This window comes from Caretta caretta, chromosome 14 (assembly GCF_965140235.1).
Source record: "Caretta caretta isolate rCarCar2 chromosome 14, rCarCar1.hap1, whole genome shotgun sequence".
NCBI classification, from domain to species: domain Eukaryota; kingdom Metazoa; phylum Chordata; order Testudines; family Cheloniidae; genus Caretta; species Caretta caretta.
The window spans coordinates 2,129,981-2,149,960 of record NC_134219.1 but is presented as its reverse complement, the minus strand read 5'-3'; the positions used below and the strand labels follow the sequence as shown (position 1 = coordinate 2,149,960).

The 19,980-nt window shown below is 57.7% G+C and overlaps 1 protein-coding gene across 2 annotated transcripts; it reads right to left on the bottom strand.

Annotated features, from left to right (window-relative positions):
* Nucleotides 1-879: 879 nt before the first annotated feature.
* GAA (alpha glucosidase) lies at nucleotides 880-19,944 on the bottom strand. Of its 2 annotated transcripts, XM_048818857.2 has the most exons (20): nucleotides 19,774-19,944; nucleotides 18,163-18,807; nucleotides 17,747-17,892; nucleotides 16,792-16,957; nucleotides 15,828-15,924; nucleotides 15,182-15,301; nucleotides 14,596-14,714; nucleotides 14,230-14,361; nucleotides 13,302-13,412; nucleotides 12,714-12,827; nucleotides 12,452-12,536; nucleotides 11,698-11,815; nucleotides 10,439-10,572; nucleotides 8,629-8,780; nucleotides 6,977-7,125; nucleotides 6,591-6,732; nucleotides 6,102-6,200; nucleotides 4,269-4,433; nucleotides 2,845-2,997; nucleotides 880-2,027 (listed from the first exon to the last, which is right to left on the bottom strand). In XM_048818857.2, the coding sequence occupies exons 2-20, from the start codon at nucleotides 18,748-18,750 to the stop codon at nucleotides 1,968-1,970; spliced, it is 2,850 nt and encodes a 949-aa protein (XP_048674814.2). In that variant the 5' UTR covers nucleotides 18,751-18,807; nucleotides 19,774-19,944; the 3' UTR covers nucleotides 880-1,967. The 2 variants fall into 2 exon arrangements, with proteins under 2 accessions (XP_048674814.2, XP_048674815.2); XM_048818858.2 differs by lacking the exons at nucleotides 10,439-10,572; nucleotides 11,698-11,815.
* Between the last annotated feature and the right edge of the window lie 36 nt (nucleotides 19,945-19,980).

Here is a 19,980-nt window from a genome sequence, read left to right as displayed (position 1 = left end):
AAATCTCAGATGCACGGTGCTGCCAGCTGCCACACGAGGTTCAGCGCAGACTCTGGGTGGATGTGGGTCAGGAATGCAGCGAGCTGGGGGGATTTACATAAGTGATGAATTCCAGTTCTTCACTGTCAGAGCAAAGCATCCTCGGGGCTTTTGATCCTAACATCCCGCTGTGTGTCAGCTCTCTGGCCTGGACAAGCGCTGCAGGAACGGACCATTCGTTGAGAAGCACCTTACCAGGCTTGTGTTAACAAGCACGGGCTACAGACAGCATTTACGTTTACCTTTTACCTGTAACCTTCTGTTGCCAAACCCTGATGCTTGCTTTTAAATCTTTATCCCAAGCTTCGTGAAATGCACTTCTATTTGGTTTTTACCATAACCCCATCTAAGTGCCTTGTGCTAAGTAGGGTGCTGAATTGAGCTGAAACCAGAAAGCTGAGCTGCACTGTTCCATGGAGGCAGCAGACCAGTGCACACTGCGGGTGTCCCACAAGACAGCGGACGGGGCCCGCGAGTGTAACAACGTGGGGTAGCAACTGGGTAACAGTGGGCCCGTGGTGTAACAACTGGGTAGCCTGCAGAGGGAAAGAGCGAGCTCGCGGAGCCCGGAGCGGAGCACCCGTGCTGCCAGCAGCCGGAGGCTGGGGAGAGCGTCCCCTGATGGGCACAGACAGGGCTCCCTCCCGCTGTGAGCACGGGACAGTGATTCACAATAGGCACCTCGGGTAAGTTGAAAAAAGTGTCATACGTGGGGCCAGCTAGGAGAGGGCAGTCCTGGGGAGAAGCCAAGCATCTGCCACCAGGGAGCCTGGGGACCAAGTCACCTCCTGGCACCAATGAACCATCTTACTCTGCACACAAAGTCCGCACAAGCCAAGGTCAAAAGAACATTCACAGTGGCCCTTTATTAGCAATAAATCCCCCAAGAAGAGCAGGAAGGTCCACTGCAGTGACGAGGCCACCCCCAGCCCGTCCCTCGGCGCTTCTCTAGGCCAGGCTGACGACTGCTTGCATCCAGGGCACGCCCAACGCACGGACACAGCAGGGGAAGGCAGGTCCCCCCAACCCTTCACCCCAGCAGTGGTTCTCAGCCTGCGGCCCACGGGACATCCTCAGGGCCATACAGGTAGTACTGGATGCAGCCCACAATGGTGAATAGGTTGAGAACTACTGCACCCCAGCACGCATCCTCACAAGCGCATTCTGGGGCAGGCCTGCCACTCTCAAGCCTTAAACCAAGATGTCTCCTTTGCTTTCAGACCAGGAGACAGACCCTCCACCTGCCCCCAGCAAGCCCCAAGCTGTGCACCCGTTTGGCACAGGAAATAAAAGTGCAAGTCCCGTAGTAAGAAGGGTCCCAGTTCTGCTACCATCACAGGACGCACGGTCGCTGCCAAATGCAGCTGGAGCCTCGGCCAGTGTGTCTGAGCCTTGGGAAGGTTTATGGCTTTAGAAACTGCAGCTGATTGTCTTTGCAGACTCTGAGTGCTCCGATTCCTTTCCCTAGTGACTGTGCCACCCCCTTGTGAAGTGATTTAAAAAGTTTGGTCCTCCCCCCACCCCTAGGACCCAGTCCTGCTCCAGTGAAGTGAATGGGAGTTCGGCCATTGCCTTAATCAGCAGCTCAATCAGATCCCCAGTGCAGAAGCAGCCAATACACCTGTGCAGCACTACTGGGGACAGCTGTGGCAAGGAGCTCTTGGCTGGTTCTGCAGATCCACAGCCTGCCCCTAAGCACCCAAGAGCCAAGAACTTTCAACCCCAGAACCCCGGAGTTGAGCGAGAAATGCAACTCGGTTCCTAAAGCACAGCTTCCCCAGACCGCCTCCCTCCACCCCTGGAGGTCACAGGACACAATCTGCTCCTGCAGGGAAGGCAGCATGGAGCAATTGCATTGCATTGACTGACGACTTCTTTCTTTCACCAGAGTGCAGAGGAGCAGAACTAGGCAGGCATCCCATCATGCCTCAGGACCAGATGACCATGAACTGCTCCCCTAGTGGGAGAGAGAGCAGGATACTCAGGATCTGAGGAGACAAGAAGGGAGCTCCATGTCAGTGACAGCCTCTGGGGGCAGGGTGGGTGACAACAGATTGTCTGGGGACCTGCTCTCCATCAGCACCAACTGCATCAGGGCAATGTGAATACCCTCTGCCCCACAGGTGGGCACACCCCGAACACTGCCTGGAGATGCTTTATCTATGGGGTGCAGGGGATGTAATCTTCCTATAGAGTTCTACAGAACTCTCCCTGCGGCACACTTCCAGCCCCGTTAAACACAGACGCCCTAGAGACGGCATCTCATTCACTGCCGAGATCTTCAGAGTGATTCCCAGAGAACCCTTGATCTCATCCCCACTCAGCTCTCGAGGCCCCCCACAAGGATCCCCACAGCCCACCACAAACAACAGCAGCAAGTTTGACCCCCCAATAACGACATAGCATCAAGACCGACTCCGCTACACACTCCCTGGGGTCTCCACATCTTCCCCAACCCTTTCCATGCCCCTCCCCTCCACGGAGAATCCAGGAACTCAGAACTGATGAGGCCCTGGATTGTTCTATCCTCCTGAGCTCTGTTCAGGCCACTTTTAAATAACTTTCCCCCACTGCACCCTCAGAATCCAGACTGACCTCTCTCCTTGTTCCTCTCCCCACAGCAGCAGCGCCAGCTGCCAGGGCAGGATGCTCCTCTGTGACTGTTCTCTCTGGCGGCAGTGATCCCTGGGGTCCCCCTGCCAGAGCAGGCAGCCTCCCCTTTCCAAGGACAGGAACGAGACGCCTATTTTGCAGCCCTCAGAATAAGCACGAGGGCAATGAGGCAGGAAGCGCAGGCATCTTTACCTTGGTGTCCGCGTGGTAGGAGAAATTGGAGACAGGGACGCCGTTAGCTAGAACCCTCTGGGGCGGGCTGGGGACACCCAGCACTGTCACCTCCTGCAGCAAGAGCCCGTCCACCTGGCTGTTCACCTGCACCAGCTCACTCAGCAGCACACCCTGCAATCCAAGGGAGAGTTTGTTCCCCCAGGTAAGGTCTCCAAGCCAGTTGACGTTCCCCCTCCAGCCAGGCTGGCTTGTACCGGGACTCCCGCCTCAGCCCACCTGCTCCTCCCCTCTGACGCTACAGCTGGTGGGACTCCTGCCCAGGTGACAGTGCGACATCAAACCCAGGCCAATTTCCCTGGAGAGTCAGGCAGGAGGAGCTGCACCGTAATGATCATGCCCGGATCTGTGCTATGTCACTCAGCAGGGTCCACCTTCTCCTGGGCACAGACCCTCCTGGGGGTGGGAGGCAGGCCCCTACCCAGCCTGAGAGGGAGGGACAGTCTCAGCAGCTACGCCATAGGATGTCTCCCACTGGGGTAACCTTGCTCTGTTCCCCAACCCCCGTCACACTGTTTGCGGCCCTGCCCCAGAGCCAGACACCTGGTACACAAGCTACCCTATTTATATGGCTTGCTGAAGGGGGCCACGTTCTCCAAGACAGGGACGTCCCAGGTCACAGGGACGAGCCAAGCAGAAGGAAGCTCTGTCACCAGGTACTTTCCAAGCGTCTCACTAACCTACGGTGCTGGCCAGAAATGGAAGCCAAGGTCTAAAGTAGCCACATCCACAGAGCCTGCCCCCGGCTGCGGGAAAATCCCAGACCTGAGTCCAGCCTCAGCTGCTTCCTTTGGTTTTTCTAGTCTGCAGGGCACAGACAGCACCACCGGGCACAGAATGTTCTGGGCTCTGCAGCCATTAGGGAGTGGCAGAGTCCTTCATCAGAGTGAGGAGACAGGCAGCGCCCGCGCCCCTGCGGTGCCATTCAACAGCCGCGTTGCCGGGACAGCCAGTGAGGCTCAGCACCCGGGTCGGGGAGAGGGGACCAGCGAGGGCACTTGCTCTCCGGGAAAACTCGAGAGAAACCACCTTCTGCTTGGCTGCGCTGAGTGCTTCGGGAGGGACAGCCCCTGCCGGGAACCGGCCCCCCCACTCTTCCCAGGTACAGCTGGGAGGCTCCCACTGTCCGCAACAAAAGCTGTATCTCGCTTGCCCAAGAGACTAGACTGCAGCAACTCGTGCAGAAAGCCCAGCTCCCAGCAGGCAAGCCAAGGCTCAGGATTCAGCGCTTCCTGGTGGGGCTTCAGTCTCACCAGGCTGCACCTCTGCCGTACACCCCAGGAGGCCCTGGAAAACTCCCTGGTTCTCGCTTGCGGTAGGGCACCATCCGCATCCCCCAGCACAGGCAGATGTCACTCTTAGCATCCCTCCCCCACCAAACTCACGTTCATGGCCAGGAAGAGGATTTGAGTGTAGTCGCCCTTCTCAAATGTCAGCAGGCTCTCACCATCATCCCAGAACAGGTCGCCTCTGGCAACCCCAGCCACTGTCAGCGCCACTACCAGGGTCATGCCCTTCTTTCGGCTCTCTGTGGTCGTGAAGCCAGGCTCCTGGGGAGATGCAGCCAGCAGGCAGAGAGGTTTATACAAAGTACTTCCCAGGGATGGCCTCAAGCAGCTGCTGGCGGGGTCCCTGATATAAATGGTACATCTCCTGCCAGTCACCTGCTAGGTGTGAGGTCCCTCACTGCCGGACTCCAACGCACCAGACAGGGCCAGTGTAGCAACCGCCCCAGTTTATAACGTCTAACCCTCTTTCCCCTGTATGTAACAGCCACATCGGGACTCCCAGCCTAAGCAAGCAGGGCAGGTCCTGAAGATCAGGGCCAACGTACTTAGCAATTTGGTAGGCAGGAGGTCCTTGGGGCATCACCCAGACTGCATCCCCTCCTACAGAACCCATGGCATTGTCCCTCTGGAGGAGTTCAGAGCTTCAACCTCACAAAGGCAGAAACGCCATGGAGGGAACGGCCAATAAGGGGGGTGCTGCTCACCAGCAGATGGGCACCCAGTACTGAAACCATGACACACTGGCGGATGGGTGTCGCTAAGAAGCTGAATCCCGCAGCAAGGCTGATAGCCCGGATAGCCCGCAGGTTCACCCTCAGGCAGACACACCCTGCCCAGGGCAGCAGGCACAGCCCATGCGGCAAGAACCTATCGAATCACATTCCCGGCCAATTTAGCAACTTAGCTTGTGCAGGGAACTAAAGATCTGTGTTTGTGCAGCTTATTCTGCAACCTTCAGCTTGTCACATGGCTGACACGAAGCAGCATCTCTGCCCTGAGCTGGCAACAGGCTAAACAGCTAACAGGCCCTTTCATTGGGGTACATTTTAGAAGCTGGCACTGGGTAGTCGTGTCATATCGCCAAGTGTGTGAGGTTCCCCAAATAACTGTGATTTCCCCCCAAGCAGCGTGACATGGAGCTAAAGAGCATTCCCAGGCAAGAGCCCACTGTCCCTTCAAAGAAAAGCCCTGGGGACACTGTCCCCAGTCTGGAACCTCTTGCAGATGCCCAGTCTTTCGACCTCCGTCCCTTCTCTCTTAGCCCCAGTCACGCTCAGGCCTCATGCATTCTGCCACCATGGAATCAGCACCAGAACCAAAGCTTTCAGTTCAAAGTTAGATGTTTCTAGCCTTCATGGTTGTAAAGAGTTTTGAAAATGTGAAACAGAAAGCCTGAGTGAAGACAAATTGAAACAACAGCTGAGAGTTGTTAGCTGCCGCATTCATCTCAACAGGGTGTTGACTCTGAAACCTAAGGATGACTGCCATGCAAAAGCTTAACTATTTCATTAAAGTTCATTTTAGCAAGGAAGCCTTGGCTAATTTCGCCACACTGCCCTTTACGATACTAAATAATTCCTCCCTTTTCTCCATTTCTTGCATGCTGGGATGTTCACATTATAGCAGGACTCCTCAGATTTAACTCTTAACCTTATCATAAGAATCCCTCCAGCAGTAAGGCCCTTTCTCTGACACTATTCAGCTCCCTCATCTTCTGCAAACATCCCCAGCCCTGCAGTTCATAAGCTGATTGACGCTCCAAACTGCACGCTCCTTCGCCAGAAAACCTCAGACACGAGGTGCAAACATGTGATGGAAGTCACACCACCTGTGGCTGGTGCCTCAGTGAAGGGGTTGGGGGAACCGGGATTACGCTGGAGGGGGAAATGGTTACTTGTGCCCCACGGCAATGGTTCAGAAGAGACTCACTTGCAGAGGTAGGATGTGTCCTGCCCGCACATGGACATTAATGGTGTCCAGTGGAGCTGGTAAGAGGACCCACTGGCCCTTACTGTGGATGACGGAGCCCTGAAGATAGAGAGAGGAAGTCATTACACCCCATACACAGCCCACCAGCTAAGCCCAATCAAGCCAAACATCAGAGGCCTTGCAAACACTATGAAGAGACCCGGCCCTGAACAGTGAGGTACCAGACTCCCAGCATTCGCGTGGGGACGGAGGTTCTGGGAAGCCAGCAGCAAGCCAGGCCAACCAGGACCCACACTAACAGACACCTGCTGGGATGCGATGGGGGAGCTGTGCATTTAAGCGTGGAAGGGAGACGAGACCAGACCAGAGTTAGTCACCACTTGTGCTTCGCTGTCTGCTCACGGTGCAGACTACACTCCCAGCTGTTTGCTGGGGTAAGGCCAAGAACCCACGTTATTCCAAAGAGCACCGGCTGTACCGTGTACTTACTGCCATCAGGTTATACCAAGTCTCTACGGGGAAGTAGCCGCTGACTTTGGTCTTCCCTGCCTCTAGCACTGGCGTGATGAGGAGCCCCGCTCCCCACATGAACTGGTGGTCAACACTCAGGGTGTTCGGGTCTGTGGGAAACCTGCAGAATGGATCTGGGTGAAGCATATGTTCTAACACCGAGTACACTGCCCCTTCAGAGCCCCCCACTGCCCATGCACCTCCTGCTGCGGCAGGGGGAGGACTGGAACAGTGGCAACGGTGCTAAGCCAACCCATGCACTGGACTGAATACTGGCATGGCCAATCCCCGTGCCATGCCCCCAGCCCCAGATCAGACACCTGACAAACCCATCCTCCCTGCTGTGGGCCCGGGAGGATGCTCACTCCAGGAAGAGGGGTCGTGCGACTGTCTCCCCTGCAGAGTGGGCCTTGTGGAAGAGGGTGTAGAGATACGGCAGCAGCGAGTATCGCAGGAAGACGGCCTTCCTCATGGCCTCCTGGGCCGCAGGACTGAAGGCGTACGGCTCCTGGGGCTACGAGAGAGAGGAGGAGTCCAACTGAGAAGCCAGGAGGGTGCAGGCAGATCCCACTGTAAGGATCAGGCCTTTTCCTGTAGCCATATTGTGAGGCCTAAGGCCTTTGTCTGCAGCCATGTTAGGAGAGCAGCAGCCATTAGCTGAGAAGCAGGGGGTCATATCCTCACATTCCATCTAAATTACATTAAAACAACATAATATCGGGCTGTTAAGGAGACCCCATCCTAATGGCACCCACCATCACCAAATAGAGAAGCAGATCTTACAGTGGTTAAAGAAAACTTAGTTTGATTGATTTCTTGCCAGACAGAATGCTCTTATCAATAGCTGTGGTTGTAAAATTCTCATTTCTTTATTGTTTTGTTCCCACTATCTATGGTTTTTCTGTATGGTCTCTGTCCGCTTCTTTGATTGTTTCTGTCCGTTACATAATTAATTTTACTAGGTGTAAATTAATTAAGGTGGTGGGGTAGGATTGGTTAGTAGAATTGTAGTAAAATGATTGGTTACGGTAGAGCTAAGCAGGACTCAAGTTTCACTATATAAACTGGGGTCCAAAAGGAAGTTCTTTGGGAACCAACTCCAGGACACAGCCCCAAAGATCAGAGCTGCCAGACCTCAGCACCCTGCTAGCCACATCATGCGATGCTGGAGTCCCCGGATGACCTGATCCTGACTGGCCAGCAGGGCAAAGTTCATCTGCCTTATTGGGAGGGGTGAGCATTGTACATGTAGCGGGTGCAGTCTGTTTTGGAGATTGTTAATAAAGAGAGGTTAGGTACAATAATATTGTGTAAGGCTCTGTCACTGGTAAAAGACCCTGCAAACCTGCAGTGTGTAAGGTTACGCCCTGAGCCCTAGAAACAGGGTAAAGGGGGGTGCCCTAGAGTGTAAGGTTACACCCCAAGCCCACAGAAGGGTAAGGGGGGGTGCCCTAGAGTGTAAGGTTACACCCCGAGCCCACAGAAGGGTAAGGGGGGGTGCCCTAGAGTGTAAGGTTACACCCCGAGCCCACAGAAGGGTAAGGGGGGGTGCCCTAGAGAGCGCGAGTAACAGAGAATTTTGCGCAGGTAACAAGGGGCAGAGCCTCAAAAATCACAGCACGTCAGTGATCAGGTCAGCAGCAGGATCCAGATCTCCTGAGATCAGCATCCGTCCCCATCGGCTTCCCCGGGTTTACTGTAAAACTAGCATGGACACGCTCTGTGGAGGAGCCCTTCTGGGCGCCTTTATCCAGCAGAGGAGCCACACAGGGCACGGACCTGTATCCCATCCCTCCAGGTCTCCTTTAGGCCACAGCCTAACCAGCCAGCCAGTTACCCACACCACACACCTTGCCAGGGCTCTGTTCTGTCCCCCTCCCCGGTCACATCCCTCCAGCTGTCTGGAATCACCACTGGCTGAGAAGGAAGAACAGGGCTTTGCCAGACGAGTGCAGCTTGGCCATAAGATTCCCTCCGGCGCTCCCTGCACAGGCACTGGGCTCCTGCTTGCCCTCACCTTGTTGCCGCGGTCGTTGTGGTTCCGCATGAAGGGATAGAAGGCACCCAGCTGGGTCCAGCGTACGCACAGCTCCTCAGAGGTGTCACCCAGAAAGCCGCAGATGTCCGCCCCGACCAGCGGCACCCCATACAGGTTGAAGAGCAGCACCTCTGGAAAAGGGGGGCAGGGGAGGGACACAAAGCCTCTGAAGCACGGAGAACAACACCGTGATCCTGGGCAGGCTGGAGGGGACTGGTGCGAATGCCCTCTCTCCCACTTCCCACAGGGGGACTGGAGCTGACTCGTGCCCCTGGGACAGAACCAGAGATGACACCTGTGGTCGTGGCACATCAGCTGTGGGAAGTGGCTGCTCTCAGCCACCATGCAGCTCTCCCAGCTGCCAGTCTATTAACCCAGGGAAGATCATCAGTGGGAACTGCCTGTCTCGCTGGTCTGATGGTGGGGCTGCTGAGGAGAGACCCGCAGTCCCAGGAAGGGGTGAGGAGAAGACAGAGAAGGAGATGGAGAAGCTGCAGACAGAGCCCCAAGCTCACTGCTCTAGCAGAAGGCTGTGCCGCGGGAGACAACATGCTGGGTCTCTGGGCTGGCTGTCTCTGGCATGAGACACATCATGGGGCAGAGGGAGAGATGAGGATTTTCGGAGGGTCCAGAGTAAGGAGAGAAACTGGCAATACCAAGTAGTTCCTCTCCCCCCTGCAGCCTCAGAGGAAAAACCTTTCATCAGGCAAATTCCTCTGCAGCTGGGTTCACTGCATACAGCCCCAGGTCACCATGCCCAGGGCAAACATCAGGCCCAGATGGTATCCGTTATACACATCCTCTCTCTGACCCAGCTCTGGGATACACAGCTCCTTCCCTGAACAAGATAGAGGGGATCCACCATGCTGCGGTGACTCTCCAAGAGGACACATCACATCACAGCCTGGGAGGAGCTGGGATGGCAGGGCCCCTTACCCGCATCTCCTCCTTGGCTCTGGGAACACATCCCGCCTTGTGAGAGTCCTCTGTGGGCTCTGCCATTGCTACGTTAGCGCCAAATCCACAGGGCATGCCACTGCCACTCTGCCATGCGTCTCTGGGGCAGGCTGCCCAGTTCAATGGGAGCAGAGTGAATGGACCAGGGACAACACCCCTGACCGAGGGGTGGGAGGGAAAGGAGTAAAGACAGCACATGATCCAGTGCAGCAGAGAGGGGAGGTTCTCGGGACCACATCAGGATCAGATCAGTGCTAGGAAATCCCAGTGACCAGTGCAGATTTATGAACCCAGTGCAGTCTGCACCCTGTATTCTAGGAAACAGGCTTCCCCTGGGACTTACCTCTGCCATTTAGCTCTGCTGTGGCATGTGCTTTCACCACACTCCCGTCCCTGTTTAAACGGAGGGAGCTGCTCGAAGGGTGCTCTCGGCAAGAGGCCTTGGCTTGGCCTCACTTATTCTCTTGGCCTGACACAGCCCCATCCGCCGAGCCCCAGGGCATGCCACAAGTATCCTCCATTTCCCCCAGCCTTTCTGGGGCAGGCAGCTGATTGTAGGAGGCAGCACGGGGGGGGGCTATGCTTTGTGGTGGGGTGCCCTGTGGAGGTGTACTGGGCATGGATGACTGCCCCTGAAATGCAGCAGGAAGGCACCTAGACATTGGTGTCGCTAGCACCAAGACAATTAAATGACTGCACAGGACTGAAGGGGCAAGGGCTCCCAGACGCTTCCAGGGGGGGTTAGCTGACATTGTGGGGAAAGGAAAGGTCCTAGGGGGATGAGGACAGGGCTATGGCACAGGACGTCTGAACGCAGCAGTGATGGGGGTACCTGGGACAGAGTAATACAGCTGCTCCCAGCTGCTCAGGACATCCCCAGTCCAGTGGCCAGCGAAGCGGCCGTGACCCGCAAAGGTTGAACGCGAGATCACAAAAGGGCGCTTCCCTCGCACCCTCACCAGCGCACTTGGGGAAAAGAAACAGATGAGTCAGGCCAGTAGCAGGAGTCTGCCCAGCTCAATGCAAGCATCCGTCCCCACCCAGCACCCAGCGCTGCTCAGCTGGAGGGGAACAGGGATTCAGCCACCTACAGCACAAGCCTCTGCCAATGCAGCAAACTCGAGACACCCCCAGGCAGACGCCCTGCGTAGGGCTTGCAAGGGAATCATCTCTTATAAACCTGCCCAAGCAACGTGGAACCCAGCAAACGGGGCAGCTGCTTGCTAGCAGCTCTCAGCCTAAGACACTGGAGCCTTACTAGGGGCAGGGGATGCTGGCCAGGGGGGCCCTTCGCAAGCTGGGCCCTTCATGCTCCCTTGTGCCAATCTCAGGAATTCAGCTGAAGGCGCCTTTAAGAGCACAGCTCCCCAGCCCTGCGCGCAGGATCAGAGCCCTGTAGGGGGTGCAGCCTGAGCCTACTGGCTCCTGCGGACGCATGTCAGCTCAGAGACAGTTCAGGACTCAGGAGATCGAGTTCCACAGAACCTGAGAGGCCTGAAGCAGTTAACGTGCCCCCCCAGTGTTGGCGACTCAGACTGCACAGGGCGTTTCGGGGCCTGCTGTCATGCCAGGAGCGGCACAGGGGCTTGGGCATATCTCGGGGGAAGCAGATCAGCAGAAAACCTGCACAGTTAAAACGAGGCCTTCAGACACTGGGGGAAACTCTCCCAGTAAACGGACCAGGATGCCAGAGGCCTGCGGACCTGCCATACCTCCGCCCATCCAGCCTCCTGCCACACAAGGCCAGAACAATGGGCCACAGTCTGCTTCCGCGTCCAGGAGTGGCCAGCAGCGGACACTGCCATGGGATGGGGAAGCACCCATAATGCATCTGGCCACTCACGCAAGGCTGCGGTGAAGCGTCTCTCCTGGGCCAGCTGGGGGCATATCACACGCTGAGGTACGGCGGGCTGCCACAGCCTCCGTAGTCAGCTCACCCCTGCAGTCAGCCCTGCAGCAGCAGCCCCGGGAGCCCCGCTCCCCGAGGTTTCCCAAGGGCTGGCCCCCAGCACTAAGCAGATTCCTAGGAGCCAGCCACCCGCCCACCGTGTTGTCCCCTCTTCAGGAGCCTGCGGTCCAGGCCAGGCGTACCGGTGGGAAGCTATGGCCTCGGTCAGCCCGTACAGACTATGGAGGTTGTAGTGTGAGGACAGGTACTGCTGGCTGGAGGCACAGATGGTCCCTGCCTGCAGGGTGCCCCCCATGACACCTGCAAGGAGAGAGGGAATGGGTGAGTCATAGGGCGCCATGCAGCCTGGCGAGAGCAGTGCTGGGCCTGCAGGGAACACACCCTGGCGGGCTGAGCATGAGTCCTCAGCCCCCATGCTGCTTCAGGGGTTCCAGCACCGTGGGGCCTCAGGGGCTCCCGGCAACTCCTGAGTGCAGCTGAAGGCGTCTCCGGCGTCCCGTTCTCCTGCAGATGGGCACGTCACCCAGGGAAAGGGGAACTGACATCAGCACTCCTAGGGCTACAGCGGCGCCTTTCCAATTACTGCCCCAGGTCTCTGGACTCAGCCTCCAGCTGCCTGAGGAGAGAGAACAGGAACCAGCCCGGACTCTGTGAGTCTCCCAGCTCAGCCTCCCCAAGACCGAAATCAGGTTTGCTTCATTGTGCAGCCTCCGGCTCCTTCCCTGCTCTTCTGCAATGGACACCTGCGTCTCGTTCACACACAGGCTTCGTGCAGCGCCGGAGAGTGGCGGGCCGCCTGCTTGGACTCCTCCAGGACATTAGTTCAATAGCAAGGCCAGCTGCTCCTGGGGTGCAGGGACTCAAAGCTCTCTTGCCCCACTGGTTCTCCTGGCCCCGCATTTGCCAGCAGAAGGCTCTTTGCCTGCAGTTCCTTACCTGGCACATAGGGTGGGTTTTCCAGTTTGTTGTTTGGGCAGCCGTCCAAGGAGCCCGCCACAAAGTTGGATGGCTCGTTCATGTCCTAGCAAGAGAAGGGACTCTCGTCTCTGGACCAGGATTCTGGCAGATGTGCAGGGAATCAGAAGTATTGTGGATACAGCACCACCACCCCACACCCCCCCAGGGCTCCAGCTCCAAATCCCCAGCCTGTTCCAGGTGCCCTGGGTCCCAGCAGGGCAGAGAGAGGGAAGCCACTCACAATCCACATGCCGTCGAAGGGCACCTGGTCATGGAACTCCCTCACCATGTCATGCCACCACTCATGAGTCTCTGGGTTAGTGAAGTCTGGGAAGACGGCCGGGCCAGGCCATACCTGGGAGACAAAGGAAGAAGCAACCAAGGGGGCTCTAGTTACTCACCCCCTCCTCACACCATGTTCCTGGACTTGGACGTCATTGGAGCCACACTTGCCAGCATGACTCTGGTCATCTAGATTGCCTCCAGTCCTCTCCCTCTCCACTCGCCGGCTGCTGCCCTCAGCGACCCATGCACATGCTAAGGACAGCAGAACAGACTGTGGGGCAGGGTCAAGGGCCTCCAGTGATGGCAGGGGACATTTCCCATGAGGTCTGTGAGAGAGAGACTCCTCCTCCCTGGGGAGAAGGTCTCTGCTTTGGCTAGGAACACTGGGAGGTAGCCAGGGCTCCACTCAGCCCAGAACACAGACTGGGAGGTTTGACACCAGTGGGATGTAGGCTCTGGGCTTTAACATCTTCACCCACCCCTGGAGACCCCCTGGTTTCAGCTCCGACACTGACTCATCTCCCGCTCCAGGCCTAGGACTCACTTTCCCAACCAGAGGCTGCCCCGTTGCATTTCGGATGAACACCCCTCGCTTCAGCCCGTCATCGTAGGGTTTGTAGCTGCCGGGGGGCCCAGAGCTGCTGATTGCTGGATCCTGATAGAAGAAAAGTGAGCAGCGAACTGATCAGTGAGAAGGGGAACGAGAGAAACATAACGTTATCGGAGAGAGACGAATGCGATTCCCCAGAGCCTGTGCGTAGGTCCCCGGGCTGAACCCAACCCTTGGTTACTGCACGGCGCCGAAGGGCGGGAAAGGCAGCGAGAAGGGCGAGAGGCGCTGGGCACCAGAAGGCCAGGGTGGAGCCTGAGGACGTGGTGCAAAGTGAACGCAAGGAACTGCTGAGCAGCAGGTTTCAGGGAGGTTACCAAGTTCTTTGCGTTGCCAGGGTCGCTGAGTGACTCACGTGCCGAATCAGCAACTTCTCTGCAAGCAAAGCACCACCACAGTCCCATTGTCTGCTTTCCTTGCCTTGGCCACTTTGGGCCTGGTCTTCAGAAACAGGACCAGACCAACAACCAAAGCGAACTCCTGCCAGCTAAAACCACCCCCCTGCAGGGCACTCAGTGCCATGGACGAGAACAAGCAGCAAGGGAAACTGACTCTCAACAGGACATGGGGAGAAGAAGAGGTACTTCAGAGCTAGTTTACTCCATGTTCTGAGGTTCCACTGCTCCCTTCTCCAGGGGCATTCAACCATCAAATCGTTAGGGTTGGTGATGCACCAGACTGAGCCCTGGCAACCAAACCCAAGTCACCACTCGGGCTGCGGCACGTTTGATTCTCAAATCCCCACAACTGAAGGGGAAGGTGGAATATGGAGGACACGGCATGGAGGGGCAAAGAGCAGAGTCCTGGGACCAACCATCCAGAGGTAAGAGAACAGGGGGCTGGCGTTCAGGGCTTCACTTACCACGATCATGACGTATCTCCGGCCGCTTTGGTGGAAATCCCGCACCATGTCTGGATAGTCCTTAAAGTTGTTCTTGTTGAAGGTGAAGTCTCTCTTGGCATCTGTATAATCTAGGTCGTTCCATTGCACATCCTGGAAGGGCCGAGACCCCAGTGTCAGAGAGGGACTGGGACAACGCCCAGCCACACACAGGCAGGTGACCCACCCACTGTGGCCACTCTGCGTAGTTTCCCTACTCCCCTCCCCCTGGCTGTCTGGCTCAGCACCTGTGTTGGTTGCCTTGAGCTGGCTCAGGGTTGGCTCATTTCAAGGCTCCATAGCAAGAGGTGCTGCTTCTGGGGGGTCGCAGGAGAGAACCAGACCTACCAAGGGGAACCGGGCTGCTGTCATGTTCTTCACAGCCTGCCGGGTTGCAGTGGTGGAGGAGTAGCCCCAGCGGCACAAGTGGAATCCCAGGCCCCAGTAGGGGGGCATGAACGGGTACCCTGGAAGTTAGGAGGAAGCAGATTAGAGAGTAGCCCAGAGATGTGGAAACTGATTAAACCCAATTCACTCAGCAGCCTCCTCGCCTGCTACCCTGAGAGCAGGGTCCTGACTGAAGGCCACTCACTGGCACCTGCCTCCACACACAGCAATCAGCAGGCAGCAGAAGGGACACAGTGGCCTTCAGAGCCAATGATGTGGCCCCTTGCCCTCCTCGGCATGCTCGGGAGAAGCATGGTGGAGCCTGACTTTACTTTAGAAACCGAGGCCCCAGCACGGACAGTCCCGATGCACTGGGCAAAGGAGGAAACAAACTGTTTGCCAGCTGTGAAACCGCCCGTGCCCTGTAAAGGCTGCCCAGCCCAGCCAGCTCTACTGTTCGCTCCCAACACAAGCGGCATCCGGGCAAGGCCCAGTTCCTCTCCCAGAGGCTAGAGGAGCAGGAAGGCGGCTCCTCCAAACACCCTACCGATGACATCCAGGTACTGCCGGACCACACTCTTGGGGTCAGGGCCCAGGAAGACGTAGAAATCCAGAATGCCACCTGTTGTTCTCCAAGTCAGGGCTGGGCTTGGCTGCAGCACCACGTCTGCAAGGCAAACAGGAGCGAGGGTAAAGCAAGCTGGCTGAGAACACAGCCCCGGAGCCTCGGCCCAGCCACGTCCAGCAACAGGGGCCTTCCCCCTACAAATAGGAGCGAGGGTAAAGCAAGCTGGCTGAGAACACAGCCCCGGAGCCTCGGCCCAGCCATGTCCAGCAACAGGGGCCTTCCCCCTACAAACAGGAGCGAGGGCAAAGCAAGCCGGCTGAGAACACAGCCCCGGAGCCTCGGCCCAGCCACGTCCAGCAACAGGGGCCTTCCCCCTACACCCACACAGGCTGCTGAGACCAGCAGCCAACCACACGTGGAGCAAGTTCCACAAGCCTCTGCTGGACGTCTCTGCTCACCCGCACTAGCCGCGGGCAGGTGTGGTGATACCACCCCCGACACAGGAGGAAGTGCATCCCTGAATCCAAGCTGCTGACCTCAAACCCCTCTGAAGGCTTGTTAACCGGCCGGCTTCCCCAGAGACGTTCACAATAAAGGCAGGAGTGACTGGTAGAAAGGCACGTACCCATCGCGTTGCTGTTCAGCAGGAAGACTCCATGGGCCAAGCCGCCATCCTCTATCACCAGGTAGAACGGGTGAGATCCATAGAGATTGACGTACGGCTAAAGTACAGTAGAGCGTCTCATGTCAATGATACTCGGGCAAGGCACAGTCCACAGGAAGCAATGCAGCAACCAGCCCATCCTCCCGGCCGGCGCAGGGCTGGGTACACAGCTGGGTAGCTTCACACACCCAATTTTCGGGGCTCACCTCTGCTTTGACAGCCATGCTGGGCATTCACATAGTGGTGACAAAGTCTGGGCACTCCCATGGCGCCAGCCACATCATCCTGCCTTGGATTCTTGCTGCTCTTTAATAGCAGGCAGCAATGGGGATTTATAGAAACACAAGCAAGCGCCCTGCAGTGACGCGGCTCGTTCTCCTACAGCCCCGAACTCTCCCTGCTGGCTATAAAACATACTCTTAGCCCTGGCATCAGGGTGGGGATCAGGGAGCTTGTGACACGCAGCACAGTCCCCTGGATCCCTATTGTACACACCTGGGTTGCTGGTAGGTGGCGCAGAGAAATGAGCTTGCCCAGGGAGAGATCTCCCAAGGGACTGGAACCGGGGCCCCCAACCGGCTGTGAGAAGCATTAGCCTGATGGGGCCAAGCACACCTGCATTTGCAGGAGAAAAGAGACTCCTGAGTGTCCAAGAGCTGAATCCAGGGACCCTAAACCCTAACTGTGGGAACAAGAGCACCAGCATCCCACTGCCAGGTGGGGCACCAAGCCCTCCCCCAGAGAGCTCGTGAGAGCTCAGGCTTGAGAGAAACCTCAAAAATTTAACGTTCATTTGAGAGCAAGAGACCTGGAACTGCCCATATTAACACCGCAGGGACACTCACGATGGGCCTCCGTCCTTCCTGCCAAGCCCTGCATGCGAAGCGGAGTAATTACTAAGCAGGACTTCACTCTTATCCCTTACCGTGGGCGCCATGTCCCGATTCCAAAGGGTGACTTTGGTCCAATTGATGTTGAGGGCGAGTGAGGTCAGGTGCTCCCCCAAGCCAGAGATGAAACGGGATGGCAGGGAGGTGGAGATCTGGAGGAACTGGTCAGCAAAGAAGAGGGGAGCAACGGTGGTGTTCAACCTGCCAAAGAGAAATGGAGACTCCCAGAAGGCAGACAGCAAATGCCATGGGGAGCTGAGCTCAAAAAGCTTGCTTAGAAGCAGCTCTTCCACCCAGACAGACCTTCAAGCCATCACGTACTAGATACCAGACAGAGGAAGGAGCCTCTCAGCCAGAGAAATGGCAGCTTCTTGGGAAAGGAGAACACACATGATTCCAGCTGGAAGCTTTAGTTATCACAGAAAGTGCAGCCTTCTCCCCAGCTGTGAACTAACAGGGGGCGGGAGAGCAGCAAGGGAGTGGGAACCCAGGGCCCCAAACCCCAGCTAAGGCCTAGAATGACTGCTTCACCCTGGGCAAGACATTGAGTCACCTGGTGCCTTGGTCAACACGAGCTATGGATTTAGGTACCATGAAAACAGGAAACTCACTGACAGCAAGATGCTGCCTCTGCTTCCATCACTTTATACTGGCACCTGATCCACAAAACCCAGATAACTGCCCTGTGGGCTTGGCCAGCTCCTGATTCCAGTGGAACCGCTTCTTCCCAGGGCAGCTGTGGCATAAGAGGCAGGTACGGCTGTAGCTGCCTTTCTGTCTCTTGAGGGAGAGTAAGTCAAGTGAGGTAGTGACAACACAAAGCCAAGGACCTGAGGGGGTGGGAAGAGAAGGTTACTTTGATTATAGCTGGGTAGTAATGACACTTCCCACTTGTAGCTCCATCCCCACCTTTGGCAGTGGCTGGGCCCAGGCTCTGGAAGGGGGTGAGTCAGAGGGGAATATTTGGTTACAGGACGAGGAAGCACTTACAGAACCTGCCCGCTGGATTCCCTGAAGACCATCAGGCCAAAGGGATCAGCTGAGAACTGCACACTGTACAGTTTGGAGGCGATTTGGCCTCTTGCTTTGGGGGTTTCAAGTGGCACTTCATAGCGTTTGTTTGCTGGATCCCTGAGCTGTAAGAAAGGGAGAGACTGAGACAGCTGTACAGGCTGGAGCAAGTGACTTTTCATTATAGTAAACTCTGGGATTGACACAACGGCTTGTAGGTCACCAGTCACCCTGAAGGGCAGAAAACCCAGCTCCGAGAACTGCTCAGCAAGGGAAGTAATGCATATGGGCTCTAGGCAGAAACTCATTGTTCTGCACGCACCCCTCACCCAGCACCACGGCTAGTGACTCCTGCAGCCCGAGCCCCGTTATGGCTGGCTAATGCACCTACTGACCGTGAAGTGGAGCCTGCCCTCTGTCTCAAACACCACATCCAGCCGCAGAACCATTAGGTCTTCTGGGAAGAATGAGGGAACGGTACGGGTCAGGCCGGCCGTGTAGCCTGTCTCTGTGGCACTCAGGTTCTCCATCTTGTAACTGGGGTAGCTGGGCGGGAAGAAACACCAGGGCTGCCAAATCGCGGAGCCCTTAATGGAAACCGGAACGTAGCAGCAGCCACGAGCCTCACACTCTGCTCTGGAGAGAAGCTTCTCAGGTGCACAGTCAAACCGGCTATCTGGAGAGACGTCACAGTGCAAGGGCCCTGATGCAGCAGCGCCTGGGGTCTCCAGTTGCCCTGCCCACCTCTGATACCATGTCCGCCCTTCTCCATTAGCACTGCTGGATCTGTAGGTAGTCTCCGGCCCTGGGGGCTCTCTGAGGCTCACAGCAGCCACAGTGACTTCATGGACACTGAATATGGCGTGTAGGGCAACTGTTGTGAGCAGAGCAGCAATGCTGATGACAGACATCCGCAGCATGGTGCAGGAAGCCTTCTTGCAGGCGGGAAAATTCTCAGCCTCCTTCAGTCTCACTGGGGGCATTGTGGGACTGATGAGCAAGTGCCCCTCCAGCACCAGAGAGCCTGCCCAGGCAGCCAGCTGGATGGGGACAGGGAGAAGCCCGTGGTCAGTTTTTACACATGAAGGTCAAGTGGGAGCCTCCAAGTGAACAGAACAATCAAGACCACATTGTGAGGGATGCCAAGGGACCCCGCATCAGGTGCACCCCATGCCCAGCAGGATAGGGAAGATCAGAGGAGGCGCTCCCCTCCCCATCCCTGAGCCTCACAACCGGCGGGGGGGCGCAGAAGATGCCCCCGAGCCCCTGCCCCCAGCCCCACACTCTGCTGGGGGGGGGGGGGAGAAGATGCCCCCGATCCCCTGCCCCCGATCCCCTGCCCCCAGCCCCACACTCTGCTGGGGGGGGGGGAGAAGATGCCCCCGATCCCCTGCCCCCGATCCCCTGCCCCCAGCCCCACACTCTGCTGGGGGGGGGGGAGAAGATGCCCCCGATCCCCTGCCCCCAGCCCCACACTCTGCTGGGGGGGGGGAGAGAAGATGCCCCCGATCCCCTGCCCCCGATCCCCTGCCCCCAGCCCCACACTCTGCTGGGGGGGGGGGAGAAGATGCCCCCGATCCCCTGCCCCCGATCCCCTGCCCCCAGCCCCACACTCTGCTGGGGGGGGGGGGGAGAAGATGCCCCCGATCCCCTGCCCCCAGCCCCACACTCTGCTGGGGGGGGGGGGGAGAAGATGCCCCCGATCCCCTGCCCGCGATCCCCACACTCTGCTGGGGGGGGGAGAGAAGATGCCCCCGATCCCCTGCCCCCAGCCCCACACTCTGCTGGGGGGGGGGGGAGAAGATGCCCCCGATCCCCTGCCCCTCACAGCCCCACACTCTGCTCGGGGGGGGGGGAGAAGATGCCCCCGATCCCCTGCCCCCAGCCCCACACTCTGCTGGGGGGGGGGGGGGGAGAAGATGCCCCCGATCCCCTGCCCCCAGCCCCACACTCTGCTGGGGGGGGGAGAAGATGCCCCCGAGACCCCGCCCCTCACAGCCCCGTACCTAGCTCCGCCCCCACCGCTCCCAGCGGCAGCGGCACGAGGGGCTCCGGGCCGGCGCGCCCTCTGCGATCACGTGAGCAGCCAGTCAGCTGATCCCCGGCCAGGAGTCACGTGAGGGGCTGGCGCCCAGCGAAACACGTGGCAGCCCGGCGCTCCAATGGGGACCAGCCGGCTCGCCGGCGCCGATTGCACGCCGTTCACCCCCCGT

What these genes read in the sequence shown, in the direction of transcription:
- GAA (XM_048818857.2), bottom strand. Translation starts at nt 18,750, where the DNA reads ATGCCCCCAGTGAGACTGAAGGAGGCTGAGAATTTTCCCGCCTGCAAG. An exon ending in GCAGTACCTGGATGTCATCG is followed by an intron (nt 14,715 to 15,181) that starts GTAGGGTGTTTG and finishes CCTAACTTCCAG; the next exon opens with GGTACCCGTTCATGCCCCCC. An exon ending in GAGGCCATAGCTTCCCACCG is followed by an intron (nt 10,573 to 11,697) that starts GTACGCCTGGCC and finishes CTTTTCCCCAAG; the next exon opens with TGCGCTGGTGAGGGTGCGAG.